Here is a 16667-nt window from a genome sequence, read left to right as displayed (position 1 = left end):
TCTCCTTCTGCCTCGGTGTCCCTTCCATTAGGCCTCCGTCACCTCCTGCGACCTCTGCACAGACTCTGAGCGAGCCTCCCTCTTTTTAATGTCCCGTCTCGTTAATCCAGTCTTCACTTTGCTGCCAGAGTATCTTCAACACAAGTCACCTTCTTTCTTAAGACCTCTCAGTGGTAACCTGCCCTTGGAGGAGGAGGTGTAATCTCCTGAGCAAAGGAGCGAACATTTTCCTGACCACAGCCCTTTCTCCTCGTAGCCAGGCTCCATCCCAGCGTTGTTGTGAGGCCCCGGGGAGGCTTCTGGGAGGCAAAAGAAACAGGACAGCAGGCTTGGAGGTGGGGCAAGGCTCGGGCAGGGCGACAGGGGGCACCATGGTACCTGGGAGACCAACCTTGGGGCCGCAGCGCTGGGCTGTGAGGGGAAGGCAGAGCAGTGGCAGAGCTGAGAACCAAAGAGAGGCTCAGGGGCAGGGGGGATGGGAGACGGGGTGCAGCGGAGGGAAGGAAAGGAGAGCTGGTGGGGGGGGGGCGTGGAAGGGCCGAGAGGAGGCGGCAGGGAGAACGAGAGCTTCGCCGCTGTGCATCCTTCCTGCAGACCCGACCCTCAGCTAAGGGGGGACCACGCGGACATTCCTACCCCACCTTCAGCTGCTTCCCTCCAGGGACCTTACGGTGCAGCCCTCTGATGGCCGAGAGCCCCTGGTCACTTCATGCCCCGCTGGGCCCGGCTCATGGAAAAGGTGTGTATTGCAATGCCACCCCCTAATAGATGCTCTTCCTTCTTTAGTTCCTCAGAGTTTGACTTCTCTATTTTCGACATTTTTCTGCTTTATTTAAAAAATCAACTCTACTTTTTTAGAGCAGTTTTAAGTTCATAGTAAAGTAGATGGGAAGGTACAGAGATATTCCACAAACCCCTGTCCCCACGCAGGGTACAGCCTCCCCTGTTATCGACACCCCCAGCAGATGGTACATTTGTCACAACTGATGGACCCACAGTAACACATCCTTATCTCCCAAAGGCTGTAGTTCTCATTAGTGTTTATTTGGAGTAGATTCTGTAGGTTTGGAGAAATGTATGATGATGTGTATCCATCACAGTACCCTGTGGAGTATTTTCACTGCCCTCAAAATCCTCTGTGCTGCACCTATTCATCCCCCATGCCTGCTGCAAACCGCCCCCCAACTCACCCCCTCAACCCCTGGCAACCACCCTTTTTATTGTTTCTGTAGTTTTGCCTTTTCCAGAATATTATACAGTTGAAATCATAAAGTATGGAGTCTTTTCAGATTGTCTTCTTTCACTTCGTAAGACGCATTTAAGGTTCCTCCATGTCTTTTCATGGCTGGATAGCTCATTTCATTTTAGTGCTGACTGATAATCCATTGTCTGGATGTACCGCAGTTTACTTATCCATTCACCTACTAAAGGACATCTTGGTTGCTTCCCAAAAATTGCAGAGGAAAGAACACTTCCGAACTCATTCCATGAGGCCGCCATTACCCTGATGCCAAAACCAGACAAAGATACCACACAGAAAGGAAAATTACAGACCAGTATCACTGATGAACATGGATGCAAAAATCCTCAACCAAATATTAGCAAACCAAATCCAACAATACATTAAAGGATCATACACCATGATCAAGTAGGATTTATCCTAGGGATGCAAGGATTTTTCAGTATGTGCAAATCATTGTGATACACCATGTTAACAAACTGAAGGAGAAAAACCATATGATCATCTCAATAGATGCAGAGAAAGCTTTTGATAAAATTCAACATCCATTTATGATAAAAACTCTCCAGAAAGTGGGCATAGAGGGAACCTACCTCAACATAATAAAGGCCATATTTGACAAACCCATAGCTAACATCATACTCAACGGTGAAAAGCTTAAAGCATTTCTTCTAAGATCAGGAACAAGACAAGGATGCCCAGGTTTTGGCAATTATGAATAAAGTTGCTGTAGACATCTGTGGGCAAGTTTTTGTGTGGACATAAATTTTCAACTCCTTTGGGTAAATGCCAAACGTGATGGCTGGATTGTGTGGTAAGAATATGTTTTGTAAGAGGTTAGTTTTGTAAGAAACTGCCAACTGTCTTCCAAAGTGGCTGCACCCTTGTGCGTTCCCACCAGCAATGAATGAGCGTTCCTGTTGCTCCACATCCGCGCCAGCATTTGGTGCTGTCAGTGCTCTGGGTTTTGGCCATGCTAATAGGTGTGGAGCGGTGTCTCATTGTTTTAATTTGAATTTCTCTGATGACATATGATGTGGAGCATCTTTTCATATGCTTATTTGCCATCTGTCTGCTTTATTTTTCAATACTTTGTTTATATTTTTGTTTCTAAATGCTGGAGCTTGCTACAAGGCTCGTTGGGACTGTGGGGATTTGTCACTCTTGATCTCAATGTTTCTTTCACTTACTGAGTGTTTAGTATGTGCAGACACAGTGAGATGATCTATATTAATGAATTCATATGTTGTCCTCAAAATAGAGGATGGCTCTTCCTTTATTCAAGTCTTTTTTTTTTAATCTCCCTCAGTAGAATGTTAAATTGTTCTTTATGAAGTTCTTGTGTGCTTCTAGATATGTTTCTTCTTAGGTGTTTTCTAAGCACTTTACACATAATTATCAAAAGAAATTTTGAGATAGGCACTATTATTATTCCATTTTACAGAGAAGTAAATTACCTATCACACAATGGTGGGCAAAATTGGGACTTTAACTCAGTTAAGATTTTCTGAGTCCTGAGACCAAATGTTTGATCATAAAACTGAATAGCTTTTTGAGAAAAGTAGATTGAGTCCTTGGACCTATTCACTGCAAATAAGAAAACAAAATTTTGAGCAGCTGCTTTGAGAATAAAATGGGGTCCTGGTGCAAGATCGTTAGCAAGATCGGTGGGATTCTCGGTGTCACTTAACTGACCTAATGAAATGACACATTTCTAATTCTATGCTTCTTCCAATTGGTGAGACTCATCCTCACCTCTCCTGATCCAGTGACACCCACAAGATCTATCTTGCCCAATTTAAACCAGGAAGAAGGAACATAGATGTTTGTAAGTCTTTATTACAGTCTGTTAAGGAGCAAATAGGGAGAAGATGGAGAAATGGAGGAGGGAGAAGGGAGGCTGGAGAGAATAGAGACAGAGAGTCGGAGAGTGATGGAGAGAAGGGGACACACTGAGGAAGAATGTGGGGGAAACTGAGGCTTGATGGGTTTTAAACGAGAGTTAGAGACTGCATCCTGCCATTTCCCCGGGGCACGAGCTTCTGTGCGATGTTGCCTGGGTATTGGAGTGTGTGGCCCTTGTGTGCTTCCCTCCCTGGAATCCCGAATCTCTAGTCCAACCTCTAGAAGTCTGCAGGTGCCCTTTGTATAGGAGGAGCGTCAACAGCCCACTTAAAACACGTCCTCGGGGCTACAACCACAGGAACCAAATCAAGAACACTTCAAAGGCCAGAAGCAATCAAGCCACGGGCTGCACTCCTGTCCCCCACTGTTAGAGCGTAAGGCGAGCCCTGCAAGAGTGGTAGCTGCCAGGTGGCATCACTAATGAGAAGCTGGGCACACGCATTGGCATGCCCTGGTTACATAAATTAGAAATAAAATACATCAGTATCAGTAATAACACAAACGATGCCATCATGCTCGATAAAGACAAAAATTAACATTTTTATAACTCTGACATGAAAAACAATAAGCCTATTACAATCCCATTATTTGAAACTACTCGAAATGACATATTATTTTTATGTATTATGTCCATTTTGTACAAGTGTAGGTTAAATACAATTGATACCAATGACTGTGACATTTAGCTTAATAGGTTTATGGTTTTTATCTGAATTGTTCCTGAACAAAATTGGCAGCATTTACTGGCAACCCATCACACACAGTGGCTTCTTCGGAAAACATAATAGCTGGTTTTCATCGTCTGTCCCTGTTTGGGTCCTTGTGAAGTCAGTACCTGGTCCTTTAGTGTCTCCTCTGTAGGCAGAAAGCCCTGTGCCTCTCTCAGCACGCATTTGTTTTATACTGTTTACTTCCCTCTGAAACAGTGCTGGCAGTTTTGCCTACATAAATGAACATTCCCATTGCCACGTTCTCACGTGGCAGGGACAGTCCGTGAGTGTGAACCGTGGGTTCTCATCAACGAGGCTCCCCTGGACTGAAGCCTCGTTACTGACAAGTCATCTGCTTCTTGTCTTCATTGTCGTGCTGCCTCCTTCCCGTCAATCGATGCTACAACACCTGTCAAGTACAACGTGAGCAATACGTGCCCCGACTGATACCGATTGCCTGCAGGAAAGTCAGGATTCTCCAGCTGATGGATTTGACCTTTTCAACTAACTTTTCGTTTCGGCATGCCTCCTTTTATTATTTTTTTTTTAAATGGCTCAGATCTTAATCAATGGAACTGACACACGTTAAACATCTCATGAGGTCTTTGCATTGCTGTTAACCGTTTTTCTTTTTAATAAATTAATTTAATTAATTAATTTATTTTAGCTGCGTTGGGTCTTCATCGCCACACGCGGGCTTTCTCCAGTTGTGGCGAGCAGGGGCTACTCTTCGTGGCGGTGCGCGGGCTTCTCATTGGGGTGGCTTCTCTTGCAGAGCACGGGCTGTAGGTGCGCGGGCTTCAGTAGCTGTGACTCGCGGGCTCTAGAGCGCAGGCTCAGTAGCTGTGGCGCACGGGCTTAGTTGCTCCGTGGCATGTGGGATCTTCCCAGACCAGGGCTCGAACTCATGTCCCCTGCTTTGGCAGGTGTAGTTTTAACCCCTGCGCCACCAGGGGAGTCCCCTGTTAACTGTTTTTAACAAAAGTTTGCCATTAATTCCATGAAGAAGGGGAGAGGACAGAAAGAGGAGAAGGAGAGACATTTTATAATTTACCAGAGATCTTAGTATGATGGTTGTAAACCAGAAGCACTGACTAATTTTTTCTAGGTTGGGCGGGGGATTTGGAAATGGGATGTTGGTGGAAGAGGGACAGAGTACCCCTGCAATTTGTCTGGGTGTCAGGGGAGATGGGGGGCACCTTCCTTACAAGCTCTGTGTAAATCACTGACCGCTGGCAGCATCTCATGCCTCGTGGTGAGAAGAGGGGTGGCGCCGGGATGCCACCTTGCACAGTCTGTGGATAATTGCGGAATATCCAACGAGTCTGGTTAATGCCAATGGTTATTCTGAGCTGCTTATGTTGGAGTTTTTGAGTAAATAGTTACACAATTTTCACTGCAAAGAAATGTTTTACCACAAAAACATTCTTTTCTAAAAGTGCACAAAACACTTTAGGGTCAAATCAATAGTCATGAATCAAAGCATTTACTGTTGTTCTACTAACTATTTGATCAAAATATTACTTTCTTCTCTTTGCATTTTTGTTTTATCATATTATGAAGTAAGTGGTTTTATAAGTTGGTTGTTCCATGAACCATCTTTTGCTGGTGTGTGTGTGTGTTCTGAAGAGGAATGTATGTTTTCCTTTTTCCAACCCTGCTCCTAGAGGAATTTCAACCTTTTAAAGGCATTAGATTTATGTTATTTTGGTTGTTATTTTGTTTTACTGGTGCAGGAATGCTTTGGACTGTGACAAGACTGCAGCCATAATTTTTGCAGTCTTCTATTTCTTAGAGCTGGCATACTAGGACTTCAGCAGCTTTTAAAGTCACCTTCTGAGAATTGTGTTGCCTATGTTTTAGAAGTATCTATAGATGCTTCTAAGGCTTAGGTTTAATAGAACTTTTGAAAACCTACTATTGTCCAAATACTCTAAGAACTGACGGTACAAAAATGAAAATGGTACCTCCTCTGTCTACCATCTAAACCTAAAGGGAAGACAAGAGATCCTACAATAGCTGCAATCTAACCAGCTGCCAGCTGTTGAGGAAATGCCTTCTGCACCAGCACATGGAATCCTTATAAAAACCTTACAAGGTGGTATTACTGTCCTCATTTGAGAGACAAGGAAACTGAATTGCAAAGAGGTAAAGAAATGGGAAAGGTAACATCAGGTTAAACACTTAGGACATGAGTCAGACCAACCCGTTCATATCCCAGGTTCCGAGGTCACACAGAGTGGATGAGCTTGAGCCCCTTACTGCTGTAGCAGCAGATGCTCTTGGTTGCTCCTGAATGCTGGGCCCCAAAAGATAAGTCCACATTGTGAATATTACCCTATAAGGCCAAAGATGTGTCTAAGTTGAGGATCCTGAGGGGATGAGTTCATCCCGGATTATGTGGTTCAGTGGCTGGAGCGTGATTTGGCCCCAGGCTTCCTGTTCCTGGAGGTTTCATCCTGACTTTTCTCGTATGATGAGTCAGTCCAGTGTTCACCAGCCCCATGACCTTCGCCTGGACCATTTCCCTAGCGGGGCTCCCTCTATTGTCACTGTCTCCTGCTTTGGTTGGCATATAGTGTATATATCCTTTCTGAGATACTATGAGGGTCTGGGAGGTGCAAAGGAAGGTGAAACAAAGTGGGAATCACAAGAGGTTTGTTCCAATCCCTTAGTGGGCAGCGGCCCCTCGCTCTTGTTCCACATCAGGTGGACCCAGCAGGTGTTAAAAGACTCTAAAAGGTTGAATGGGGGCTTCCCTGGTGGCCCAGTGGTTGAGAGTCCGCCTGCCGATGCAGGGGACACGGGTTTGTGCCCCGGTCCGGGAGGATCCCACATGCCGCGGAGCGGCTGGGCCCGTGAGCCATGGCCGCTGAGCCTGCGCGTCCGGAGCCTGTGCTCCGCAGTGGGAGAGGCCACAACAGTGTGAGGCCCGCGTACCGCAAAAAAAAAAAAAAAAAAAGAGGTGCTTCTGGCTATGCAAACATATGGCCGGGACTGCGGGAGATTTGGCAGTCTACTTCTTTGTGCGCTGTAAATGCACTGTCAATAATTATGGGGCAAAAATAATGCCTTGTGACCCCAAGGAATTTTATGGAATGCTGTAGAAGGCTTTTGAAAATGCCACTGAGGGGAGGAAAAATCCTACCCCGTCAAAGACTGGCCTGATTAAGCATTAAGACAATTCCAAGTGCCTGAGAATGTTTAGTAGCAAAACACACATAACCTTCTTAAAACAGCCGACCAGTGGAACTTTGGAACTTAAGGGTCTGAAGGAGTGGCCCCGTGGAGTCTGAGCTGGTCCAGGGTGGCTGGACTAGGCTTGGGGGAGAGGGGACCAGGGGGAGGGGACTGAGGCAGAGTACTGGGACCTGAAGGGATTTACCGTTCTCGGGGCATCTGGGAATCACTGAAGGGTATGAGTGGGCACAGGGCGCAATCAGACCAGAGTTTAGAAAGCGGCTCTTGTGCCATGAGGAGGGAGATTAGCTGGGGAGGGACAAAGGGCAGAGACTAGTGTGGAAGCCGATTCTAACTTCCTGGCCGAAGGCCTCTGGGAGCACCCAGCACACAGGGGCGGTGGGAACAGGGAGTAGGGGATGGATTAAAATTAATGTATGCAGGAAAGAGAAAAAGGTGTAGCCGAAATGGTAAACTTAGATACAAGTTAGGCTACTGAAAGAACAACACAATGTTATTATAGTGGAGAAGACCAGAAAACAGGGTTTTGACATATCTGTATACTAATGCATAAAGTCTGGGGAGACTTGAGGATTTAGGGTAAGAAGGTAGATAAAATCTAAGGCTGAGACTAGGCTAAGGACACACTCAGGCCCTCTTCCAGGCTGCAGATGTCCTACTGTGTCCTCGCTTGGCGGAGGGGAGAAGGAGCTCCATGGGGTCCCTTTTTTGTTGTTGTTGTAACAAAAAAAGTTTTATTAGAAAATGTGGGGTCCCTTTTATAGGACACCAATCCCATTCACGAGGGCTCCACCCTCATGACCTATCACCTCCCAAAGCCCCCCCAACCGCCGCCTGCCCCAAACACCATCACCTTGGGGCTTAGAATTTCAACATACGAATTTTGCAGGGACACGCCATTAAGACCGTAACTGAGACCGCATACCACAGCATTTTAAAAATCATCCTTCCACCCAAACTTGCCAGGTTCCTGCTCTTACGTATCCTGTACTTGGCTCCGGGTACACAGGACAGAGCGAGGTCTGATAACGCTAAGGCACCTGCAGAGGCCCAACACCTGGTGAGAGCCCAGGCCCACCCAACTTTAGAGCATGCACGTGTCCTACCGTGCACAAGGCCCCCAACTCACAGAGGGGGAAACATGAGACAAACTAGATTACTAAAAACCATGCAACGTTGGGCTTCCCTGGTGGCGCAGTGGTTGGGAGTCCCCCTGCTGATGCAGGGGACGCGGGTTCGTGCCCCGGTCCGGGAAGATCCCACATGCTGCGGAGCGGCTGGGCCCGTGAGCCATGGCCGCTGGGCCTGCGCGTCCGGAGTCTGTGCTCCACAATGGGAGAGGCCACAACAGTGAGAGGCCCACATACCGCAAAAACAAAACAAAACAAAAAACCATGCAATGCGTATACCTACCTATGATAATTTTGAAGAGTGTATCACTTGGTTCCTTATATTTCTCAAATATTTACAAGTGTTTCTCAAGTCAGATTCCAAAATATGTGGAAGGAAGCTGCTTCTGACATCTGTTAGTTTCAATTTTATTTCACAGACTTTTTACAGTTATACAATATGAAAAAGCATTAAATACCTCTATTTTCTTATTTACGTGGTGTAAAATTTTTAATAACAAAAATTCCTTATAAAAGATGATGTTAAGTACAGCAGAAACACTGCTCATGATCAGCAATTCAATGATTTAACATAAGGTGTGCTCTATTTCATGATTTTTCACTGTACAAGAAAATCTCTAATTCAGTTTGTCTAAATGCAACAACTACCCAGTTGCCTTCACTTTTATGAGCTACACTCCTTCCTGTTTTATTCGAAATAGACTCTGGAAGAGGGCTGTGAAGATCAGAGCCTTCATGTGCATTTTTCCACATCCGTCAGGAAACACGTGGTTGCTTGTTCTTTTAATTGTCTTAAGATCGATTATCTTCAATGACAATAGTTCTTCTAGAATATGGTTCAAGTTCTACAAATATATATTGAAATTCATATTCGCCACTTTCTGGGTTCTGGAAAAAAAAAAATGAGTATCAGGGTGTCGCCCTGCTCTTTGGCGCTTCACGTTGAGTCTGCGTTCAAGAAACCCCATCCCCACACGATCTCACCTCTTTCACTTCAAGATGCACAGTTCCTTGCTTCCCGGGCTCGGAGCCCTGGATGTAGAATTTCACACGCATGTGTTTCAGCCCATCTTTTACGTATTCAATAAAACTGTCAAGACAATGAAAACACACAAGCCTGAAATCCTCCCACTTAAACATCACCCCAAGCTCTCGAATCCAAGCCACCTGCAGTACCTGACGTGCTGCCTTCTGCCACGTCTCGTCATCTCCCCGTAGCCTCTAACGGGCTCGCCGAAGACACTTAGGACCTGCAGAGTAAGGTGATGCTTCCTCAGTCAGGGCTATTTTTTTTAAGCTTCCTAGGGAAATATTTTCTGACAAACTGAGTGGTTTATTTCAGAAAAAAAAAAAAAGCCTGGGACTCTTTCAAAATGATATCTCCAATGATAAGAAAACTGGGAAAAGAGTTATTAGGCAAAAATCATCCCATAATTAACACTCAAACTTTTCATGCACAGAGAATGAAATAGGTAACTTTATGGTGTTACTTGTAGTTTCAGAACAGTTAGGCTGAAGTGGAGCTGTTTCCACTCCCCTTTTACAAAAAGAAACACGAGGTAACAAAGTGTTCAAATATTTAAATGTCTGAACATTTTTAGTGAAATTTACCCAATGGGGTCTAATACTAAAAGCTATGAGATCAAAATAATTTTTTAGTTATTAAATACACAAATAAAAACAAGTAATGAGTTATTTAAAACAAACCAGATCTAGAGGTAGGAATCCATTATTCCCAATGGGAAAACTCACAATGAAGTGGAAATGTAATTTTTACTGAATTTAAAATGCAAATACTTCGGAACCTTTTCAAAAAAATAGAAATGTGATACCAAACTAAAACAAATATTGCTTCAACTCTGGAAATTTTTCTTATTTGGTCTGTTGGGCATCTTCAGTATCAAAATTTTCAGGCACATGTAGAGAGTAATATGTAAGATGAGACATATTTAAGAACTGTGTAGCTGAAACGATTGTTCAAATAATTTAATAGATTAAACATGTCTGTATCAAAACAAGTATTTTCTATTTCTCAACCGAGCAAAGTGCCTGGCAAACAACAGGCCCCTAATAAATGCTGACAAAATCGAACTGTTGAAGTTTAATTACTCTTCATAGAGCTCTTTTAGGCGGCAAATTAAGTTATGACCTTAATAATATCTCGCTCTTTGTGTTTATTCTGTGAAGTTCCGTTTTGTTCAAAATGCTGAAGATCTGTGAAAGACCAAGTTTGTGAATAACACAGCAACTCTTCATCTCTTCTTAGAGATGCGCCCTAACATTGAATTATGCTACTGCTCACGTTTATTTTTGTACCCTGTAAAGGGTTTCTTGTCAGGTATAATTAGGACTCCCAGTAACTCCAATGGGAACCTCCTTTACTCCCTGCTGAGTTTCAACTTACTCAGAGGGACACCTCCCCCTCTGCCTTCTCCTCCACAGTTCTCAGACTGCCCCGAGTCCAGTAAAAAGAAAGATGCCAGAGGCCCTTAGCTCATGCCGCCCTGACAAGATTAGAGACACTTGTGGGGCATTTGGAGGTGGTGCCCCAGGGAAACCCAGGGCAGGGCATGGACGCTGAGAGGATCTGCGGGTTCAAAAGCTTCCCCTCCCCAGGGACCTCACGTTCTGTTTCTCTGACATTATTCCTTGGTCTGTGTGAGAAACAGCCCTGATATTTATGATGCTACCTGCCATTTTCTTTCAAAGTACGAGAATTAAGATGTCAATGAGTAAGATGTTTCAGTGCCAAAGTTTTCCACCCAGGAGTAAAATCTGGCACTGTACGGGCTACACTGGCTTTCTATCTGTGACTGGAAAGCCTTATGAAAAGCTTCCTCTGGACGGGATCCTTAAAAGAATCGAGGCGGCTTTTCCACATCTGCATCCTCCAGGGCGTGGCTCAGGCAGGCTGTGCTTAAGAGCCTAAGATGTGGAATCACCCAAACTGGGACTGAGGTTCAGTCATCTTAGCTGAGTCACTTAATCTCTTTAAATATCAGTTTCCTTCGGCAAACAGGATAATAGTAGCACCCAGTACAAGTGGTTCTTGTGAGACTGAATAAAGACAATGTGCTCAAACACTGAGCAGAGTGCTTGGTGCACAATATGCTCTCAGTAAGCATCAACAAGTACTATTATGATCACAAGATTATGAATTCGGGTTTTAAAAAGACTAGTGAGTTTAATACTCTGGTATATTCTAAGCATTTACTATGGACGACAACGAGTAAAATGACTCTCTGGTACCGTTAGGATGGAAACACCCCCGCATGGACCTCTGGGTGCTACTCGTAATCAAAGCAGTTCAATCAAGTACAGAACAAAGAGCTAATAACATAATCACAATCCAACCATTACGGTTTTATTATTATATAAATTCACTAGTCTCAGAGCTAGCACGTGACCTCTGCCTGCCCCTCCCACCACCACATTCCTCTCCCTGTTATCAGAGTCTGTGTAACGCAATCTTGAGGACTAACCTCGGGATGTAATCTGCATTTTTCTAGGGCTTTCCCATATATCTTATTAGGACTGGATGAAGAAAAAAGTTCTCTGAAGATCGTGTAAAACAAGCCACCTGAAAATCAAAGAAAAAGCTCAAGCAAAGCAAGAGCGAGACAAATGGAAAGTGAAAAAGATATTCAGGGGTTTTATACTTGCTGTGTTTTCAACCTGTAATGGTGATTCCAATCAGCACCACTATTAAATAGGTAAAATCTCTCCCAGCTTCTTTCACTGTAAAGAGAAAACACCAGTGGTTACACTTGTGCCGGACGTGAGCAGGGATGCTTCTGGCTTCAGGATCTCTAGCAGGTGAGACGTGGGCTCAGGGCCTAATGAGGGGGTCAGTACATGTTCTGGAGCAGCTGTTGTCAGATCTGTGAGTCAGGACCACCTGAAGAAACTTTCTGAAAGAACCCCAGCAGGATTCTGGGAGCAGGGCTTAGGAATCGATTCTTTACTTTAGGTAGCATTATGATTTTAATGCCTCCTTATTGTCTAAGATGAGAAAACCCTTTGAACAAGTGATCCAGTCCCTCTGAGTGTAAACAACAGTCCTTGATTAGGCACCACTGGATACGGTCTGCTGTTCACACATTAAGAGACGTGTTGGCTTTGTCAGCTGCAGTCAAAGGGATCAAAATGGGCCTCGATCCTCAACAGTCAGTGACCTCCCCAGCCTGCCACCCTGCTGGCTGTGAAACAACAAAGCAGAACGGAATTTAGAACAGGACTTTGCTTGGCCAGGCAGATTTGTGAATCGAACTGCTTTAGAAAATGAAGAACCTGCACAGATACTGCACTTTTTTTTTTTTTTAAATAACCCATCTCATTCTATTCTCTACCAAGGTCACAAAACACACTTAATAAGCATTAACTGCCAGCCGTGAGCCCGGCGGCACGCTGAGAACACGACACCGCCCGTGCTGGTCAGGAGCCGCGATGTTCCCCGTGACCCAAATCAGGCCTTTGCCCCAACACCTTTGCTCCCGATTCCCACCTGGCGCACTCACCGCTGCTTCACTTAGGCTCTCGGGAAGGTTCTACCCCGTTTATTCAACCACAAACATCGACTGTATGTACTATGTGCAAAGCCCGCGCTGAGTATCACTCATAGTCCACGCATTCTCGAAGTCTGTTAAAGCATCATGTTATAGTTGTCTTCAGTAGAAGATGCTCATCGTCTGCCTTCCTCTTCTTGACCCTTTCAGACCGTATACTTTCACACAAAACCCCTCCTGCCATCTGTCTCTGCAATGAGGGGTGCTGTGGTGACCACCCACGTGCTCCCCGCAGGACTGAGGCTCCTGTTACCCCCGGTGGGGGGAGCTGATGTGGTTGCTGGGTGGCAGAATCCCTGCATCCAAGGCTCTGGCCCTCCCCCACACCAAGTGCCTGGCTGGTGCCCAAGCCCCACACCTTGAGATGAGAGGACTGCAAGGGCCAGCCCAGCCCCCGAGCTCCTGCAGGACCAGCGGAGGCCCTATCGCAAACGCCCTGCGCTTCAGCTTCTCCTTCTGCCCAGCCCAGCCTCCCCACGGGAGGGCCCCAAAGCTCCTGCCCGCTGAGTCTGCTTCCCTGGAACTCCCCCTACGACGGGGCTACAGGAGTGGTCCTAGGAAGCAGCTCCAAACTGGGATTTTGGAGCTGGATCACTGGCCACCGGCTGGCCTCGAGGACTCGTCCCTGGTGGCAGGAGGAGCTGAGAGGCCCGGCGGGGAGTGGTCACACAACTGTCGTGGCTCTCACCGATGGTGGCCTGGAGCACTGGTGGGAGGGAATGCACTGATGGGTGTCGCGTTTTGGGAATTTAGGGGGAATAAGCAATTATAAGGACTTGGACTGGATGGCTGTGGTGGGGGCTGCCAATGCACTGGAGAAAGGTAGTGAGAGGACGAGGTAACTGATCACCAATGAAGGTCAAGTGTGAAAGCCAGACGCCTCCTCGACAGCAAAACAGGAGACTCCTTCGTTGCACCCAGAGGGCAGAAAAAGCTGAGGGCCAGGCCCAGGGCAAAAAAGTAGCAGAGAAGCTGGACTCTCACCCGACCAGGCCTCTTGTGCCAAGGCCAAGGTCATGACTTGGGAGGAGAGGGAGCCTGCAGCTTGGCAAGGGGGTATCAAGGCTGACGCACTCCAGAATCTTGAGTCCGCAGGTTCTCCTGAGCCCTCCGGCGTGAAGCAGCAGCTCATGCCTCCCAGTTAAAGGCTAGCTCTTCTTCCTCCTTGAAGACCTGGCGGGGGCTTCCATCTAGCGAGACATGTGCTCTGGCCAGGTTACAACATAACTGGGAGGAAAGAGGAAACGGGCCATCCCCAAAGGGGCTGGAAGCCCCACCAGCAGAGCCGACTGTATCCTAAGGGCAGTGTGAAGGGTCACCGAATACAGAACTGGACAAGTGAGAGCTGATCAACAGGGACAGTACTCTCCTCTGAGCAAAAACTCAAGTCTGACAAGCAGCCTGGGAGCTGGTGCATGGCTAGGTTCACTCTTGGAAAGATGGAGAGAGCGTGGTCCACGTTAATTGAAGTAAAAATGACAGAACTGCCATGGCAAACTATGGGCACGCTCGAGTGGGTATAATACACCGAGGGCAAAATCCACCAGCCGACTGTCCTGTAGGAGGGCCTGGAAAACACTCCACATCGTTACAGAACAAAGCGCCCTGACAGCCATGGGGACGGCTGTAGCACTGAAGCCAGGTGGGAGCAACCATGATAGTGAATGGCTCAACTTCTGGACGTGAATCAGTCTTCAGACCTGGAATCCATTTACCGAAGGAAGGCCAGCCTCTAGACTGAGCAAGTATATGTGATTCCCCCGGACCTTCACCTGAGCCCTACGGCCATTCACTTGGTGACTGTATGCTGGAAAAGGGGGACACCCAAACACTTCAAGGTCTGCTGGACAGAGTCTGAGCTGACATCAATACCCCAAGGAGTCATTATGGTCCCTCTGTTATGTACATATGGTGGCTATATAATAAAGAGCCTGGCTTGTAAGAGGTTCACAGCTGGCTCCATGGACTTACCTGGCAGTCATTTCCCTGATTCCCAGCGTATAACTGGAATGGACATACTCAGTAATTGGCAACAACCGTCCCTACTTTAATTCCCTTGAGGCAGATTAAAAGCTACCATAATGGGTAAAGTCCAATGGAAGCCTGTGGAACTGCCTCCTACTGACCAAAATAGTAAATCAAAAGCAGTATCACATCTAAGGGGGAATGCCAGAGGCAGTGCTATTCTGAAAGACTAAAGATACAGGAGTGGTTGTCCTGGATATCAGAAAACTGAGACTGGGAAAATCTGCATTCAATTTTTCGTTGTGTGAAATTGGGGAAATATGCCTTATACATACTAATGAGTACTAATGTCTGTCTGAAACAGTAAATTTGAGGCTCAAATGAGATGAACTAACATCTGGGAAATCTACTTGTTTAATATAAAGTACTAAACAATGGTTAAGTTTTATATAGCTGTCACCAAACTGAGAAAAGTTGAGAAAAATTTTATAGACATAATTCAGCAAAATTATATCAAAACCAACTTTCAAATCTGAGTTCAGATCTGTGAAGAAAATTGTGGGCCTGTATTCTCTGGTTCTAAACTGTGCTTTAACGGTTCTACCTTTTAATTTGTGTGAACTGTTTATTCTTAGCACTGAACTTGTGTAAAAGGGCACTGGCAGCTCTCGTCACGTTTGCTGAAAGACTGATCGTTACAGGGACTTCCCTTTTACCTTTCTGTGACGTTGAGATGGCAGTTTTCCCGCTCTGACTTCTGTGCACAGACACTTGTTTGCTGCCGTCCTCCTTCGCTCTCTGCGGGCTCTGTCCTTGCGTCCAGATGGTTTTCTGGGTGACTCCCAAAATACACCTAGGTCGCACCGTTCTCTTCTGCTCTTGCGGCTCCCATCTCCAATTGGGCTCAGTCTTCAAGCAAGCTTTGTTAAGTACAAAGTGTGCCAAAAACAACCGCTCCCCCGAGGGCCTGTGCAGCTTCTCCGTACACCGTACAGCTCGTAGGAAAGTACAAATCATGTTCACGGAAAGCCGCTCCGCTTAGGGAAGATGCCAGCTGTGACGAACAAACCTTCACTACCCACCACACAGCCAGCCGGACGCGGACTCCAGTCCTCGCGTTCACACCGGTAATTCTGCACGGCGTGTTCGGAAAAAACGCTGGCTCCAGCGGCGTAAATCAAGACGAAGTCTCCCGAAAAGAGGTGATGTCCTCCTTCCCTTCTCTTCGGCCCTCTTTTTTACTGGAATTAAAGTGCTTTGATTACTTTCTATGCTGACATGATTCACCCCGTCCCCGCCAGGCCCAAAAGCAACCGGGGAAACCCCTAGGAGCCCTGGGAATAGTAGTTTGAGGGCGACACTTCTCCCAGAGTTGCCGTAGCGGGGAAGGCACAAGGACTACATCTCCCACAGCGCAAGGCGGCCGGAGCGCGCGCTGACCTCTCGCCGCCTCCCAGACTCCCCTGCGCAGGCCTCTGCGCACGCGCCGCAGTACCTGGCGCGACAAGAAGGCGGGGCCGTGTTGGTGGTGGGCGGGGTTTGTGCCTCTGGCGCTGTGTAATTCAAAAAGAACTTGCAAAAGTCAAGTTAGCAATTATAAACTGCTTGTACCTGCGACGCCTAGAGAGCCCCCTATAAACAGAAATTCTCGGTCTGATTGTCGCTATCATGTTCCTTATGGGCAGATGATGTAGCCTTTGCGTTTGTTCTTCCTAAGGAAACCAGACAGGAAACCGCGCAAACTACCCCAGATCCAGCAGGTGGGAAGGGACAAAGCCACCACAAAGCCCACGCGGTGCCACAAAGTCCGAGCGGCCTCTGGCCGCCAGGCGTCCTCGGCGTCAGCACGTCGGGCGTGCGTAGAAGCCGGGCCCCGGAAGTTTCTAGAACCGCCCCTGGAGCCCGTGGAAAAGCGGTATTGTCTTCGGCCCTGCCCCGCTTCTGCGCACGC

The 16667-nt window shown here is 46.6% G+C and overlaps 1 protein-coding gene across 2 annotated transcripts; it reads right to left on the bottom strand.

Moving 5' to 3' along the window:
- Nucleotides 1-8648: 8648 nt before the first annotated feature.
- Nucleotides 8649-16511, bottom strand: TIMM21 (translocase of inner mitochondrial membrane 21). Of its 2 annotated transcripts, XM_060119590.1 has the most exons (7): nt 16328-16511; nt 15433-15957; nt 11862-11924; nt 11669-11766; nt 9363-9436; nt 9171-9276; nt 8649-9074 (listed from the first exon to the last, which is right to left on the bottom strand). In XM_060119590.1, the coding sequence occupies exons 2-7, from the start codon at nt 15731-15733 to the stop codon at nt 8979-8981; spliced, it is 738 nt and encodes a 245-aa protein (XP_059975573.1). In that variant the 5' UTR covers nt 15734-15957; nt 16328-16511; the 3' UTR covers nt 8649-8978. The 2 variants fall into 2 exon arrangements, with proteins under 2 accessions (XP_059975573.1, XP_059975572.1); XM_060119589.1 differs by lacking the exon at nt 16328-16511 and having other exon boundaries at nt 15433-16083.
- Between the last annotated feature and the right edge of the window lie 156 nt (nt 16512-16667).

The sequence above is a fragment of the Mesoplodon densirostris genome, chromosome 15 (genome assembly GCF_025265405.1).
Source record: "Mesoplodon densirostris isolate mMesDen1 chromosome 15, mMesDen1 primary haplotype, whole genome shotgun sequence".
In the NCBI taxonomy this organism is placed as follows: Eukaryota; Metazoa; Chordata; class Mammalia; order Artiodactyla; family Ziphiidae; genus Mesoplodon; species Mesoplodon densirostris.
This window is presented reverse-complemented; position numbering and strand designations above follow the sequence as displayed.

Excerpts from the sequence above, each read along its gene's own strand:
- TIMM21 (XM_060119590.1), bottom strand. The coding sequence starts at position 15,733 with ATGATTTGTACTTTCCTACGAGCTGTACGGTGTACGGAGAAGCTGCAC. Across the intron at positions 9,437-11,668 it reads AATGCAGATTACATCCCGAG|GTCCTAAGTGTCTTCGGCGA; the intron begins GTTAGTCCTCAA and ends CTTACTCTGCAG. Across the intron at positions 9,277-9,362 it reads GGCAGAAGGCAGCACGTCAG|TTTTATTGAATACGTAAAAG; the intron begins GTACTGCAGGTG and ends TTGTCTTGACAG.